This window comes from Schistocerca piceifrons, chromosome 10, assembly GCF_021461385.2.
Source record: "Schistocerca piceifrons isolate TAMUIC-IGC-003096 chromosome 10, iqSchPice1.1, whole genome shotgun sequence".
NCBI lineage: Eukaryota > Metazoa > Arthropoda > Insecta > Orthoptera > Acrididae > Schistocerca > Schistocerca piceifrons.
Genome location: NC_060147.1, coordinates 12080781 through 12098885, shown reverse-complemented (window position 1 = coordinate 12098885; position 18105 = coordinate 12080781). Strand labels below are relative to the sequence as shown.

Below are 18105 nucleotides of genomic sequence, written 5' to 3'. Positions count from 1 at the left end.
GTGGGTGCATTTGTGTGTGTGTGTGTGTGTGTGTGTGTGTGTGTGTGTGTGTGTGTTGTTGATGAGGGCCTTACAGGCTGAAAGCTATAATTGATGTGCCTATCTGAGCATCTCCACTATATGGTGATTAGCAACTTCCCTTCTCATAATATTGCTACATTCCGTCCATTCTGTACAGGATTTCAAGAAATAAAATGTCTTGTGGATCCCAAATTGTTGCAAGCATTTTGATTTGATACTATCTCAACACCTTGTATGACAGTTTCATTGCCTCTTTTATTGTGCAGCTTTCCACTTGGCCTCACATTTCTGAGCGGACCCATTCCACACATTCCTGCCACAGAAAAATCTGAGTTAATCGCCAGGTATTGAAACCGAGACCTTGGCATGATTTGCTGACCGTGCTAACCAGCAGAGAATAGAGACAGCCTAAGTACAAAAGATGATCCTGTGATATAACATGGGTGTCTGGTCTGAAAGTAAATGTGCTGACAAGCACCTCAATAGTTGCCGCAATTGTAGTAATAAATGTATCTGGGCAGATTAAGTTTTTCTTTTGTTTACAGCCTCAGGGAAGCTTACTTTCTGAATAACTGTACTTCTTTTTTGCTTCAGTCTTTATGAAGTTGGAATTATTCTTATTTTGTACGACTACATGCAATTAAGTATTCTGAGTCTTGTTTGGCTGCAGCCTGTTCTAGGGAAAATGATACAGCGACCAGCAAGACTGGACAAGAAACTGGTGTCCCACCTCAAGAGCATGGCTGACCCCGATGACCCGTATGACACAATCACAGGCAGAACAATGTGCACTTATGACTTCTATGAAGGTAAGAGTCTCAGATATTGTTTTGCATCAAATCCAACTCTGTATCATTAGGGCCTGTATTTTAATGATCTCAAAAACAACCAAATATTCAAGTATTTATGACATAAAACTTATATAAACATGACCTTAAAAATAACATTTAACTTTATATAATTTTATTTAAAACATTCCTGTTCATTTTTTATAGATCATGTAATATAAAATACACTTATGAACAAATTGTGGGTATAGTACTTGCTTTTTGCAGTATTTCAAACTATCTAGCACCTATTTTTTAAATGTCTGCATGTGCTTGGAAGAAAAAATAATGAGGACATTGAAAACACCCAGCATAACAATAATACTATGTTTTTACTTCTGCAAACCACCTGTTGAAAGTATTCCAAATTAATTAACATGTCCTGTCAGTCTTCATTATCTGCAGAGCTGCACTGGATTATGAGGCACATTTTCGTTTTCCATTTCCATTGATCTATGGTTGTCATCAAGGATAGTTTTGTACCTGAAAAAGCTCCTCTCCACATCACAGAATGTCACAGGAGCACATTTGAAGGTGGTGAGGTCACTGCAGACCAGTTATGGCTGCACATATTGCACAATAACAAGGGCATTGCACAGTTCAGAACCAGCAGCTTCCAGTTGTGTGATGGCTTTTGGTACTACTGAAAAGTTGGTGTTGGTGTATTCCAGGTTTCCAGAAAAGGTATCTATAAAGACCACCTTCACAGCTATAATAGCATAGCACTCAGTTCATTGCCATCAGGCTCACAAAAGATTGTTGTTATTTTGGTGTAGTTGATGAAGTAATACTCGGCAGCATTAAGTCAACCCCCCTCCCTCCCACCCCATCCCCTTCAGGGACTCAGCATTCATTTGCTGAGAATGAGCTTGGCGACACCGAGGTACCTGAGCTGGGGACTGGTAAGCACCGCCAGCTCTCTGTCGCCATAAGCTCTGGTCGTACTTCAGCAACCACCGTGTGGTGCAGCGGTGGAATGTTGTGTGCTTGGGAGAACGAGGGTCTTGGCTTCACCACCTGGGCTTCGAGGAAGGTTCACATCTCTATAAAAAGGCAATCCCTCAACCTCAAGATGTTCTATGTGCTGATGAGGTGAATGTTTTACCTCAACAGCCAGTCTCTAGAGAGCAACTTCTGGCGCACCTGCCGCCTCCACTTATATAAGGCTTGCCCAAGTATGCAGGGCTCTGCCTGGGTCAATGGTTGTTTCCGTAGCGTCTCATGGGATCCCTATGGAATGGTCTCGTCAAACTGCTACTCCTGGTGGGACGGGTCTATCGTCAGGTAGTACCTATTCCCACTCCTCAAAGAGAGCTCGGTCGGTCAGCCCTCCCGAAAAGAAGTCTCAGAATCATAATAACAGGGCAGTAGCGTGTCATAACACTTTCAGTGTAATCAAGCAAATAGGGGGAACCTTTGAGAAGGTCTGCCCTTTCTATATTCACAAGGCATTGGAAGATATTGCTGGGTCTCTAAAAAATGTCAAAAGACTTCGTAATGGTACACTTCCAGTTGAAACTGTTAATTCAAACCAAATATCTAAGCATCTGGGATGTGAGGCCTTAGCTCACTACCCAGCCGAGGTTGAGTTGCATAACACCCTTAACTTTAGTAAGGGTGTGGTTCCTTCTGATATAATGGAGGTGGATCACATGGAGTTAAGTGAAGAAAGGAAAAATATGGGCATCATGGAAGTGCTGAACTACATGAGGAGAGTCAGTGGCAAATTGGAGAAATTGGCAACATTTATTCTAATGTTTAGTACTCTGGGAATACCTGAACATATCCTTGAAGTCTGTATCCGTCTTAATGTTCACCTGTTTGTTCCTAATCCAATGGGGTGCTACAAATGTTCAAGATTTGGCCTAACACTATGGGATGTAAGGGGAGGGCTATGTGTGGCAATTGTGGAGGCTCAGCTCATGAATCGGGCAATTCTTATACACTTCCTCCGAAATGTGTAAACTGCTCCGGGGATCACCAAGTGTGGAGCAGAAAGTGTGAGCTTTACAATGAGGAAAGGAAAATTCAACAGACTCATACCCTACAGTGAAGCTAAAAAAGCTTTCAAAGCTATATAACCTTCAGTTTTTGCACTAGCCCTTAAGACACCAATCACTAAGTGTGATGTCTCCACACAAACATGAACCACAGATTCACGTACAAGCACGTGCACTTGTCGGTGTACCTGTGGGGAAAACACTCAACTTGAAACAGAAGTCATTTGGAAGCTATCAGCTATGAGTTGACCATTGAAGTCACATACCACTACCCACCATCAGAAGCCAACTAAGCCGTCCCTGCAACCTGAGCGACCAACACCTCCTGTAAGGAAAGAAAAAGTTCCAAGTCCAGGAAAGTGGTGGTTAAACCTTCAGATTGGCGAGCTCTCTCCCTCTCTGATGGGGATTATGCTCTTGGGGATACGGACTTCCAATCAGAGGAACTGGAGAGCCAGTAACCAGCTAACATTCCCCTGACCCCCCCCCAGTAAATCATCTCCTTTGAGGGAGAAAGACGAGACCTTTGCTAAACAATGGCTTTGGCAGGGACTCGTGTGCCGCAGTGGTATTTAAATGGATATCACTCACATTTGGAAGAATTAACAGCTCTCGGTCCAGAAACACATCTTCAAAGTCACTGACACACCTGCGGTATGGGGTTACCACCCGTGCAGGAAGGACGATCCTACTGGAGACAGGGCTAAAGGTGGAATGGCTGTTTTCATTGATGACAGATGCCACTCCTCCTGTCCCTCTTAGCACGATCTTACAAGCAATTGCTGTGAAAGTTATCACACCATTTAATATCATGGCGTGTTCTTTTTACCTTTCACCTAATGATGCTTTGGACGCAGATGCACTGGCAGACTCTTCTGGGCGCTCCCACGCCTATTCGTACTTGTGGGGGGCTTCAGTGCACACAGTGTGCTGTGGGGTCGGGTACCACTTGTTCCAGGGATCAGACGATTGAGCAACTCGTCCATTCTGAGAATATCTGCCTTCTGAACGCGGGTTAGGTGACACACTTTCCCACAGCTACAGTGTCGTCCTCAGCCATTGACCTTTGCCTTTTTGTTCCTCAGCTATTCCAGATTCATTTCAGTGGGAAGTGGCCACAGATTTACATTCCAGTGGCCACTTCCCAGATCGGATCTTTCTGCCGACTTGGCTGACAAGTTACCGTGCAGATGGATGACACAAAGGGCAAATTGGTTGAGGTACAGGCAACAGGCTATTTTTGAACAACAGGATTGTGCACAGGAGAAGGTGCCCACATCACTTGTGAGATCCAACGGGCTGCTGCAGAGTCCATCCCTAGGTCTAGTAACCACCTCAGACGATGACCTGTACCTTGGCGGAATGGCGACTGTTGATTGGCAATCAGAGCCAGACGGACAGCTGTGCAGAACACTGTCCAACTACAGAAAACCTTGATGCCTTCAGATCTGCGAGAGCACGTGTGAGGCGAGTGATAAAAGAATGGAAGAGGGCTTCCTCGAAGGAGTTCGTGACTTCCATTAATCGGTACACTTCCACTGCACAAGTTTGGGACTCAATACGATGGATTTCCGGCAAGGGCAGTACGCAACCCATTGCGACCTTGTCAAGTAATGGTGTCATGGTAGACACGCCAGAAGACGTGGCTCAGGTTTTAGCTGAGCACTTCTTTACTGTCACTGTGTCATCCAGACAAGCTCCTGCTTTTCAGGTGTTCCATTGGACTGCAGAAATGAGGAAGTGCAATTTATTCTCACATAATGAGGAAGTCTACAACATTCTGTTCTCCATGTGGGAACTGGAATCAGCTTTGTCTGCAGCCACAGACACTTCTCCAGGACCTGACGTGATCGATTTTGCCGTGCTTCATCATCTGTACCCTGAAGCAAACGGACAACTCCTACCTTGTTTCAGTCACATCTGGTTTGATGGACAGTACCCCATGACTCGGAAGAAGGCTATATTAATTGCATCCTGGAAACCAGGTAGAGACCGTAGTGCCCCTAACAGTTACCGGAATGTAAATCTTACCAGTTGTATGGGTAAGACTCTCGAACACACGGTCCACTGCCGCCTCGTCTGGCTGCTTGAATCCCGAGGTCTCCTGAGCTGTTTCAAGTGCGGTTTCGGGTGCTACTGTTCTACCCTGAAAAACTTAATTCTACTGGGGAAAGTGATACAGGAGTCCTTCTTACATCGAAATTGTTTGGTTTGTGTGTTTTTTGGCCTTGAAAAACCATGTGACACTACTTGGAGGTACAACATCTTTCGCCAACTTCACGAATGGGGACTACATGGATGCCTGCCACTTCTTATCCAATCCTTTCTCAACATCAGCGTTTTAGATATTGTGTTGGTGATGCCTTGTCTGACTGCTATGTTCAAGAGAATTGGGTCCCTGAAGGTAGTGTTCTCAGTGTCACATTGTTTGCCATTGGTACCAATTGCATTTCCTCTGCAGTCAGCAGCCCTGTCAAAATGATATTTGTTTGTGGATGACTTTGGAATCTTTTACTCTTCCTCTGATCTGATGACAATGAAGCAGCTACGGTTGACCGTGGCTGGAAACCTGCGCCAGGACAACTGGTTTTCAGTTCTCACTAGAGAAGATTACATGTGTCAATTTTAACCGTGCTTACGGAAGTTTTAACAAACCTGCCTCCTGCAGTTTTATAGGGCATTTGTTTGGTCATGCTTAGATTATGCCAGTGTGGTCTACAGATTAGCCCCTACTTCCTACCTCAAGACGTTAGATGCTGTCCACGAAGAGGGCATTCGGATATCGAGTGGAGCCTTTTGGACCAGTCCAGGTCAGAGTCTGCGAGCAGAGGCTGGTGAACCACCATTCTGGATTGGGCGACAGGTGCCAAAAATCTCAGAGTCACCTCAGTCTTGGCGTTTAGTGCAGTGGTCCGACCCACCTTTGAACGGCAGTTCAGGAATCGGCCCAGTGTGAGACAAACTTTTGGGATACGTTCTACAGACCGTTGCAGGGACCTGGATCTATCGGGCATCAAAATACACAGCCAGGGATGGAACACATTGTTGCTTCGGTGTCTTCAGAGGCCCAAAGTGATTTTAAGCTTGACGCAGTACAAGAAATCTCTTACTCCAGATTATGTTTTTACAACTTTGTTTTCATCCATTTTAAATACGTGACACAGTTTTATCGTTGTTTATACAGACGGATCCCAGCAAGAGAATGTCCTCGGTTATTCTGCTGTTTTCCCCGATAGGGTTTTTAAAGTGTCTCTTCTGGAACAATTTACAAATTATCTTGTGGAATTATATGGCATCCCGATGGCTCTGGAGAGGGTTGACAGACATCATCGTGCAAGGTTTCTTGTGTGTTCCAACTCTCTTAATGCACTGCAAACACTTCACTCCTTACAGTGGCTTCAACCTCATGGCAATGAGGTGATCTTTTGCTGGATAGCTGGCCCCGTCGGGATACAGGGAAACGACAAGGCTGCCAGGGGAGCGTGTCAGGATGTTGCTGGCCACCAATGTCCCATCCCGTTACACACCACCATCTCGTTTTCTGACACATGCGTCCTGTGTTAGTGGGAGACTGAATGGTTGCAGGTGACAGAAAACAAACTGCTGTCGCTCAAATCGACACAAAGGCATGACGGACCGTGTCAGCCTCATCGCTGGAAGGAGGTTCTGCTTACCAGACTGCACATTGGACATAGCCTTCTCTGGCTGGAGGATCCACCAATCTGTGAAGTTTGTGGTGTGCCACTTTCAGTTCAGCATATTTTGGCAATGTGTGTCCTATGTACTGTTATTAGGGCAGCTCTCAGTCTCGATGGAGATCTGCCCACCATCCCTGGTGATACTGATTCCAGTGTTACGAGAGTGGTGACATTTTGTGAAATGTCAGGCCTCATCCCTAAATTGGTGGGGAAGGGAGGCAGACTTTAAAACATTGTAAACTGCTCCGCATGTGGGGACAGCCCTCATCCCCATCCACGAGATTAGCATGTTGACGTTTCATCGGGGCACTGATGACCATGATGTTGAGTGCCCCTCACTTCAAATCATCATCATCATCATCATCATCATCATCATCATCATCAAAACCCCCATTGTGTAAGAACAGACTGGGCGGGGGCAGTGTAAATACTTGTTCCTTGAATTTCTGCACCTGTAGCAGAGCTTTCACATAGCTTTTCTTGCCACAGTAAATTAATTTGTCCAGATCAGGGTAATTTGATCACATCTCTTCTGCAGCTTGTGTAACATGTGTGCAAGGCAAGTGTCATAAACCATACTGGGTTAGTGAATATGAAACCCTTTGGTTGCTTTAGCCATGCATCATCTGTCACTAGCAGCAAAACATTCTCTGTTCACATCATCCGGCCAACATAGCTTCACAGAGTTGTCATACAAAAATTACAGTTATCGAGCTGTTTACTATCTTGAGAGCTTCACATGTTAGGAGGAACATTTCTCCAGACCTGTCAACTTTTAGAACACCAACAACAAATTTTGCAACATAACATCCACCCACATTGATGATTTCACCTGTGGACACCCAGACCTTCTGGTCAACAGCACTAATTCATATTTTGTTGACACTTCCTCATAGCACACAGATGAATAGTTCTTTTCCCATGTAGATTCATCTGGAACTGGATGTGTTGTGTACTTCTCCAAGAACTGTTTGAGGTGTGGATTCTTCAGATTCTCCAATGCAAAGTTGTAAGGCTCCATTATCTCACAAAAGTTCTTGGAGAATGACTGCACAGTTGAAGACGGAGCTGTCTATCCAATTAACAGCAATTGTCTGTTGTCATTTTCATAACTTCTCGCTACTGTGTTTGGTAGTATTACAGTGTCATTGCACATTAAAGTACTTTTCTCCGCTAACTTTAACTTCACACAGTTTACAAAATAATAGCCCTCCTTCCCTCCTCCCCCTCCCCCCCCCCCCCCCCTCCAACCACCACCACCACCACCACCACCACCAGTGCTGAAGCACTTTGCATGTTGAACCAGACTCGGTTTGTATTCAGACAGAATAGTATGACCATGTGTGTGATGTTTATTACGTCAGAAGCTGCCTTTTTTGGTTTTAAGAGCATTTTGTTGACCCTGTGCAACAATGTTGGTGAACTGACTAGGGTGTTAATGCTGCTTGTATAGTAGTTCTAATAAATAAAGCTTATCACCTGTCATGTAGTCACTGAGCAACATTTTCATGTTTTTATTCCACTGTTGTTAAACGTATGATAAGGCAAACATTGGCTGAAACATGACCCTACTGCTGAAGAAGATGTAAATATGACTTTATACGCACAATAAAAATACATTTTTTACACTACTGTATCTGGATTCATGCATAACTTGTTGCAAAATTCACCCTAAAGTTAAGGGAAAAAATATGACATGTCATTAATATACAGGCCATAGTTATCTCGTACCAAGACTTTATTTAATACAGTGTAGACTCATCAGGTTTCTGCTCAAATGAAAAAGTGCGTTTTTAAACTAGAGATACCTTTATTTAATGGAAACGTAAGGAAGGATTGTAGTAGGTCAGCATATACAGTGATTTGTATAGGAGAATTACCCACAAGTGACATTCAAGGTAGAAGTAGTATGAAAGGAAATGAGAAAAATCCACAACACTATACCAGTAGCATATGCTATTTAAAACTAAATGTAAAATAAACTTTTGTTGGAATGTATTTCTTATTTCTCAGTATCAGTATGATCATCTTGCACATAACAAAATCCAACATTCTACTGAATTATTTTTGCATAAAATGCTCATTATTGACTTTTTTCCAAATCCAGAGTCTCTTATCTGTGCAGTGTAGAATATTCCTGAAATGCTCTTTTGTTCCAAATAATTTGAATTGTGATCACAGGCTATTTGTTTGAACGGGCTTCTGTGTTGCAGGTCAAGGCAGACTGGACGGTGCCTTCTGTGACTTCACAGAAAAGGACAAGATGGACTTCCTGAGTCGAATCCATAAGGCAGGAGTTGTTAACATTGAGATGGAATCTCTCTCCTTCGCTGCCCTCACTCATCATGCCGGGATCAAGGCAGCGGTCATATGTGTCGCCCTCATGGACAGATTCAAGGGCGATCAGGTAAGTGTGGCGATTCGTTTGTGTCTGTAGATGCCTGGAACGTGGACTGACAGAAATGCCCAGACACCCACATTCACACAGGCACATTCCTATGCACACATCCACACGTGCGCAGGTGTGCATATGCAAGTGCACATTTTGTTTATCTCCACCTACATCCCCTTTAAAATGTTTGCTATATTCAGGTTTTGGTGTCCCTCTATTTTTATGCGTTACATTTCCCACCATTACCAAACTAAAAGTTCCTCAGTGCCTCAAGATTTGTTCTATCAATCTACCCATTCATTTAGTGAAGTTATTCTGTAAAACTCTTTTCTCCACAGTGCAATGCAGTACCTTTCATTAGTCACCCAATCTACTCTTACCCTTTTAATCTTGAAAATTCTTCTGTAAGACTGGATGTGGAAAGCTCCTTTGTTATTCTTATTGGTACTGTTTTTCATCCACTTCTGTGCAAGATTACACTCCAAATGAATACTTTCAGCTAAGCTTTCATAGTAATATATGTTCAATGTTTTGTTTACATATTTCACTGTTTCTGAACTCCCCCCTCCCCCTCTCCCTCCCCACTGTCAGAATGTGTCTTTTACACTTTTACATTCAGGATCTGATTTCCTAGTCTAATTCCTCCATCATCACCTGATTTAATTCGACTAATCTACATTAATCTTGTTTTACTTTTGTTGATGTTCGCCCTGTGACCTCTTTTTCGAAACATTATGCATTCTATTCATTAGATTTTTGATGTCCTGTGCCATCTGTAAGAGAATTAAAATGTCATCAGGAAGCATGAATGTGTTTATTTCTTCTCCTTAACCTTAATTCATATTTTAAAAAAGTTATTAGTTTCCTTTCCTAACTGTTCTATTTGCATATTGAATAACATGGATACAACCCTACCTGTCCTTTCTGAACTGTTGCCTCCCTCCTTTGACTCTTGTAACTACAGCCTGGTTTCTGTACAAGTTGGAGATAACATTTGGCTGTCTGTATTTCGTCCTTGATTTTTCAGAATTTGAGAGTGCATTCCAGTCTCCATTGTCCAAAGTCATGTCTAAATCCACACACACACACACACACACACACACACACACACACACACACACACACACACACACACACACACACACACACACACACACACAGGGTGCATGATGATATCTACTCTTTTTCATATTTAAAATATCAAAATGCAGTGTTCTAATGTTTTATTTTACACAGATGAAACCTTAATACCATAAGAGGATGACTTCCTTCTGGTCAGTATGATGTTGAGGTTCGTTAAACCAAGACCAGACTAGTAGCTTTGGTACAGTGCAGGAGATGGGTGGAAATACTGCTTTAAAATGATTGCAGAGAACATAATTAACGACCAAATGTCATCCCTTAGTTATTTTGACTGTAATGACTAATAAGAAAACTATGAGAGAGATAAATCGAAAATTTTATAAATAAATAAAAAACTATGTCTCTGGTAGTGCTTCTTCATTGAAGCAGATGCTTGTTGCTGACAGATAGAACTTTCAACAAAGAACTAAGTGCAGACTTGAAATTTGTATAATAACATTGGTAATATGGTAGCCTGCTCATGGCAGAAATATATTGTATATTTGAGGATGTCTTTATAGACTTGACATCTTTGAGGATGTCTGCATTTAAACTGATATCATGTACATGATAGCTGTGTACCCAGTAGAAAAAATCATGGGAGAGAACCTACATCTCCGTAAACAAACTTCTAAAGAAACTGAGACTACTGCACAATAGGTGTACAATAAAACATAGGACTTTATGTAGAGAGATGTTAAGTAAAACATGTTCAGCTGTCAAAAGGGAAATGAATGAGGACTTTAATGATGTCTGTAGCAGACACAGTGTCCAGATGTTTCTGGATGACACAGGAATAGAAGCTGAGGGTAACTAAGCAATAACAGAAATGCTGAACTATGCAATCAAATATTCCTTTGCAAAGGCAGATCCGAGAGTACTAATCCACTTCAAGTTTCACACAGTTGGAAACAATAGTGATCCAGAAAACAGTATGTTGTGACTCGCCGATCTTTGAAAGTGCCGCCGCACAGTTACGCGCGTCCTCTACGTGCGGCGCTGTCTGCCAGCCATGCAGCAGCAGCGCCACCTAAGCGGCCAGCCAGCCAGCGGCCGCTAGAAGTGGACTCAGTTATGATTTGACTGTTAAAGGACACACGTCTTACTCTGTTTACTTGATCTGTGACTTTCATGTATTGCGTCGTCCTTCAAATATATTTGTTCAACTTGAAGTTATAACGCAGTATTAGTGGCATTGCGAAACACTAAAAACACTAATAATGAACAGTGCCCTTAGGACTCGATGGAATCATTACCAATTCTATGCAGAATGTGAGGATGATTTAGCCCATCATCTGACCGTAATATACTGTAAATCCCTCAAGCAAAAAACTGTGTGCTGTGGTTGGAAGAAAGCAGAGGTCACAAAGCTATAAGAAGTGACCCACAAAACTATGAGGCAGTATCATTGCTAGTCTTCTAATCTAGAAACTTAGAACAAATTGGGATCACACATAACCAGAATGGATTCTGGAAACATCAGTTATGCAAAACTTGAGCTTTTCTTACATGACATCGTGGATGCCGTGGATCAAGGACATCAGGTGGATAGTGCTTCTTGATTTAAAAAAAGCATTTGTCTCAGTCTCACATCAATGCTCATTATTGTATAATGTAATGGAATATCAAATGATCTGCCTGGGTAGCTGAGTGCATTAAAGTACCCACTTTAGGGACACGCAGAAGCGCACTGAACCCAGATTGGATCCACCTTGCTGATTAATAGTGTCCCGGCCAGCCTGGCTGTGGTTTTTGCACATCCAGGTAGGTAAGTACTGGAGAGGTTCCCATATCCTGCCTGAGCTACACAACGTGCAATCACTTTGAAAAATGATTTCATGTTTGACCATTCAATTACAGTGGACACAGACAGAAGGGGTACGTGGATTTCTCCCCAGAGGACGAGCTGGCAGTAGCTTCAAAATGCCTCTAGGAGTGGAAACCCCTTCTTAATAACAGGCATTACATGGTTCTGGTTGCTTCTCCGTGTAAATACTATGCCAGTCCTCACTGGCTGGGTAAAGGGCATCAGAAAGGATGGAGGATGTAGAGCATCAAATCAAGTTTGTGATTGGATTGAAGATTTCTTGGAATGGAGGACAGCATGTTATCTTGGATTGAGTCTTTAACGGATGTAGAAGTAACTTAAGGATTTCCAGGGAAATTCATTGAGGCCCTTGCCATCCACATTATATATAATGAACTGGCAGACAATATTAACACTAGCCTCAGAGTTTTTGCAGGTGCAGTTACCTATTGTGAAGTCGTCTATAATCTCCAGTCAGTTATTCATAAATGAAATCCAACTGGCACAAAAAATTAAGCCAAACAACCACGAAAAGTTTCAGGCATTTGTCTATTAGGTGCTTGCAAAACACAGAATGGACAAGAGTTCCTTCAAGAAGATACTATTCCCTGATGAGGCATACTTTCTGTTGAAACGCTTTGTGAACAAGCAAAACTGAAATACTTGGTGTTCAAAATACGTGAATCTAATCTTTGGAGAAGACACTGCAGCTGCAACAAGTTACTGTGTAATATGACTTTCGGACTGAGGGCATAACTGTGATATACTACTTCAAAGATGGTGCAAATGCATTAACAGTGAATGGTGAATGCCACTGCAACATGTTGACAGGCTATATGGTGTGAATTGGGTTGTGTGACTGCTGAAGAGGTTTGGTTTCAATGAAGATGGTGCAACCTGTCCCACATCAATTGCAGCAATGGATTTGTTACGAGAGATTTCTCACGACAGTGAATTGGCTACCGAGCTCTTGTGACTTAGACACCGTTGTTTCTTTGCTTTTTTTCCACAAGTATTTAAAATCTTCTGTGCATAACAACAAACTATGATTACTCACAGAACTACAAGGCTAAGATTAGGCATGGAGTTTCAGTATTTAAGGTGCAAGTATGCTGAAAAGTTACAGAAAATTTCATTAAAAGACTGAGACTATGTCTCCTTAGTTATGGAGGGCATTTAAGTAATATCATATTTCGTGCATAATCACAGGTAACTTACACTGAAATAAAATGTAAATTACTTAATTACATCAGTAAATTTGTATTTTCTTATGCACTCAAAATATGCTTTTTATGTGGGACACCTTACGTTTCCTACTAAAGTGACTACTACCCAGTGAAACAACCTGCAATACAGTATCATTTATTTATTGACACCAAAAGTACAAGCACTGGCAGACATTGATCCAAAGACAGTCATCCAAACAAACTCTAGTAGTAGATCCAAGATGGTTGTAGCCTAGAGTACAAGAACAGGCAGATTTCGGTGCAGCTAGTGAAGTGATGTGTGAAGCTCAGGCACGGGCCTAAGTAAGCCACCGTAGCTCAAATGAGCACCAGTTGGTGCACTGTGAGCATTGAAACATGCATTTGTGTCACTGACTCAATACAGGGAAGCGGATGCAGTTGCTGGTGCCCGATTCTGTAACACACTACGGACTAGCAGATGAGCCTCGATTACATAAAGTGGTGAGGTAGAAGATGGAAATAGTACAATGCTGTTTGCACAGTCACATGTCAACCACATGTACTTCAACTGGCAGCTGGCTGAGCAGTGGTAGCCACTGCAGGGGAGGGGGGGGGGGAGGAGGAGGAGGAGGAGGAGGAGGAGGAGGAGGAGATACCCAGCAATGTGGTAACATGTGGGAGTTACCTCACCTATGACTACATCAGTGAGTTGTGACAAGTATGAATCAACTGCTGTAGGTTCTTGAATGTAGCAGTTTGCAGGAGCATGAAAAAGATGGATCACATAGGCTCGGTTGTAGAGCAGGCAGTTAGCAGATATTGGTTCATTGAAAGGATAGTGGGGAAATGCAGTATACATTTGGGGATCTGCAAAGAAGGGCTGCACAGATGGTGACAGGTTTGTGTCACTTATGTGAGAATGGTATAGAAATTCTGTAAACCTTGAACTGGCAGACACTTGAAAATAGACATAAATTATCCTGTGAAAAGCTTACTTAAAAAAGTAGCAATAATTATCATTGAGGGAGGAATCTAGAATTGTACTACAGCCCCTATGCATTGCCCCTGTATGGACTGTGAAGACAAGATTGGAGCCCCCCCCCCCCCCCCCCCCCCACACACACACACACACACACACACACACACACACACATTGATTTTTATGTATGTAGTTGGAAATAAAAATAAATAAATAAATGTTGTAGGTGCTGGCTCCAAAGGAAGTTCTTGATGAATGGCAGTTGCGACCACAGAAGCTGGTGACCCGCTTCATCAAGAAATACCTGACAATGAAGGGTCGACTGTCACTCGAGGGGTTTGGAGGGTCCATATGTGTGAAGAGCCCCCGCCGCTTCAAGCTGGTGCAGCAGGAGTCTGAAAATTACGACTAGTTGCTGTCAGTTGATCAGAGTCCCATCTGTGGCTGCAGCACAAAACACGTGGCGCAGGAATCTTCCTCCGCTTCTGGAATGACTCGACGGGGCTACATTCTGGATCGGAGGGGATAACATTCCGGCTGCAGCTGAATTCTTGCAGGACTGACATCAGAGAAAAAAATAAAAGTAAAAATAAAAATGCAGCATCCTTTTTGTGGATGTTTTGCTTTTTAATTCCAAAGATTTATGTTCATTCGATAGTGGCGTATTTTATTTTCTTGAAACTGGACAGAGACCAGTAACTGAAGTGTGAGCCTGAATCTTGTGGTCACATGTGCTGTTAGGCTTAGGGAAAAATGTTTGTGTTTGTTTGTAGCGGTCATCTGACTTATTTATATGCCATTGTTTAATGTACAGTGTAGACTGTAGGATAACTATAAAAATGTGAGACAAGTAAGATGTTAATGCTTTCCTTTAAAAGGCTGTGTTTCAAAACTGGGTGATTGTTTTAGACTAGTGCATAATTTCACTTTTTATACTGTTATCTGCATGGTGTACAGTAGTTCGTATATTACTGTCACCGTGTGTTCAGTGCGAGATGAGCTACAGCATTCCCACTCATTTATATGAGGAGTTTCATAAGTTGGTGTTAAATAAAGTTGTTTGTTGTTTGTCATATGTTGTTGTAAAGTAGTTTTTGCAAGCTAGATGCTTATAGGATTTACGCTTCTTGTTAAAACTGGAGAGTATTAATGTTACAATAGGTAACAAAAAAACTGTGGCTCATGAGATGTCTGTGTGTGCTCTGGTGTATGCAATTTCTCTGGATGACATTATATAAAACTGCCATATACATGCAGAGATGTACTAAATGCCTTAAATCTGCTCACTGGTGCACAATAAGCCCAGGGTCAATTGCCAGAGTGATCAAAAAATAAATCTTTTGTTTTTATCAACCCCAGTTGTTCTAATGGTTTCTAATTGTACAGCATTTTTATATGTGCAAGTGCATTATTTAGAGACTGAAAAAATGTATTTATTAGATTCGTTCGAAATGTGTAAATTTTGTGTCATGGAGGATGTAAATAGACAGTTTCAGTATTTAAACCTGTGAAGAAATAGAAAGAAAGAAATTAGTTATTTGTACTTAGTGACACGAATATGCTGCTTGGTTGATAGTCCACTTGTGTCTTGAATTAATAAGCTCCTTTTTGTAAATGGCAATTACCAGAATGTATGGGAAAAAACAAATTTCTTTGAAATCTAAAGAAAATATTGTCTCCATTTATCATTTCTGTTTGTAGTTTACAGCTCTGTGTCAGAAGTAATTGAAAATATGCATATCCTAAAAAAATGTGAGTCCTGTCCTCTGATTTCATTTGCTCTCAGATGCAGCACATATTAGGAAAAGTACCTCCATTTTCCAAACATGCTTTCTGCTCCTCTAGAGATGTATCAGTTAAATTACTGCCCATAAAACAGCTTAAGACCATGTTTGAGAATCTTGTGGACACAATTTTCAATTTTGTCACTATTCTGACATTTTGGGACTATTAGTAGGTACTCAGATACGAACAGATAAAACTAGTTGCGATAGTGGTGAACACGTGAAATAAGAAACACGACCTCCAAGTATTACTTAGGTTGGTGTTTACCTATAGAAAAATATGATTTTATTTTGTTCCACCTAAGTACAGATGTGCATAGGTGTTGCCAGATTCCAATTTTGTTTACTTTAAGAGAATATCACCAATTTGACCTCATATTTTAGAGAGAAAAAAAGCACACTTGCAAGGTATCAGCCCATCGGTCGATTCCACATGAAAATTAGGCCCTTAATTTGTATAGCACTCAGTTACGACCTGACTGTGCAGCTTTTAAAGATTCATGCACACCCGTTGTTTCACACTCATTCGGTCTCACTGCAACCATACAATGCCCAAGAGTGAAGTACTACACAGTGGACTGACAGCAAGACTCACACTTTAGCACTCTGAACAAAGCACACATCAATGTCGCAACAGTATTTCATTGGATGTTGAAAGTGCTCTGATTGGTCACTGTGCAACTGCTTCCCTACCAAACCTACTGAAAGACCTGCACAATACTGGTGCACATAACTACCTGTAAAGCAGAGACTACATTTGAAGAAACTTGTTACGCTGGTCATAGTTAACATCAATGCAGAGTTGTTGGTAAACCTACGGACAAAATCTTCAATATGCGAAAGCTACATACATCCAGTGGGTGAAAATATCTTGTTCCACACAGTGGTAATGTCAGTACAGAAACTGCAGTATCTTTAGTTCAGTGCTCTTAATTCATTGCTGTACTACTGTAATTTGTTCATTGCCATTATGAATGCAAACCTCTTAACTCACTCCACTGTACAGTACTTGAGCATTAAGTAGCTGCAGGTCAGCTGCTTACAATCGAAATTATGGCCCAAATTTTTCCATGGGCCTGATTGCTGGGGCAGATATCTTGCAGGTGTGTTTTCTTTCTTGCCAAAATTTGAGGCAAAGTTGTTGTTGTTCCCTTGTAAGCAGAGGAAAATTATGGCATTTCTTTGATTCAACCAGACTTTGACTTATGATTAAGTGGAATTATTGTTTTATGAAAGTAACAAAACTACAGTCACCTGAGCACAATGTATTTTGCTGTCAATTTCTCTTCAGCTGCCCCAGTGATACTGATTAAATTATATTGTCTGATACCCCTCACCCCCTTTTAAAAAATTGTTTCATTATGTCATTACGTTCATGTTCATAGTCTATTGATCCACTGGTCTCATTGTTCCAGCAACAGTAAAGAACATTTCACCTCCACACTTGATTCCACATTGCAAACCAAGAGTCAAAAGAATCTGGCCCCATTTCAAAAACGTTGTATTGCTCAGTGTAATCTATTATTTATCATGGGGGCATCTAAAGATAGCACAAAAATTATAAAAATGAGAACTGAAAGAGGAAAGTATAGTTTTGTAAATGCCATTATTTAAATTACATCCAAACATAAGATTAGCAAGTTTACAGCTTTGATTACATTTGCTATTTTTTGTGATCAAGAATAGCTATTACTAATATTATAAAATGTGTACATGCTTTCGACTAAGAGCCTGTCTGTGATCCAAAACAAAGGAATTTTTTTGCAGTTGGGTTTTTTAATTTGCTACACATAATATGAAATAAAAGTTGAGTTGAATGTGATATATTTCTTACAGTATAATACAGAATTCACAAGAATCTGATGTCCATATGGAATAGCTTTGCATTGAGGAATATCCCCAGCCAAAACTTCCGAGGGACCATGTTTCATGTGTCACATATCATTTGTAATATGTCTTTCACGAAATAGTTTTTATTGAAAGTGAATGTGAACTTACATGAAAGATGCATGTAATTTTCAGCATTATTTTTAAAGAAATACGTCCATATAACGCTTGTAATTTAATATATACTTTCTCCTTTTGGGTCCATGTCTTTCAACTATATGGCTGTTGGATTTTCTTCTGTGGAAGGTACACAGGGTCTGGAATTCAGGCATGTTATATTATCAATCATATCTGCAGTAGAAAATCACAAACTTAGATGATGAGAACTAATTATTGTGTATAAGCCTAACAGACAAATGTGGGTGATAAGAAGTCTTCCTGGTTTTACATTACAGAAAAGC

General features: G+C 41.4%; 1 protein-coding gene across 3 annotated transcripts in view; it reads left to right on the top strand.

The window, feature by feature from the left end:
* Positions 1 to 17686, top strand: part of LOC124719115 (uridine phosphorylase 1) — a 404330-nt gene extending 386644 nt beyond the window's left edge. For 2 of the 3 annotated variants that reach the window (XM_047244807.1, XM_047244808.1), the window contains exons 5-7: positions 692 to 830; positions 8760 to 8953; positions 14260 to 17686. In XM_047244807.1, coding sequence (XP_047100763.1) covers positions 692 to 830; positions 8760 to 8953; positions 14260 to 14445 — 519 coding nt within the window. In that variant the 3' untranslated portion in view covers positions 14446 to 17686. The remainder of the gene's footprint in view (positions 1 to 691; positions 831 to 8759; positions 8954 to 14259) is intronic. The other variant, XM_047244809.1, reaches the window with a different exon arrangement.
* The last annotated feature ends 419 nt before the right edge of the window (positions 17687 to 18105 follow it).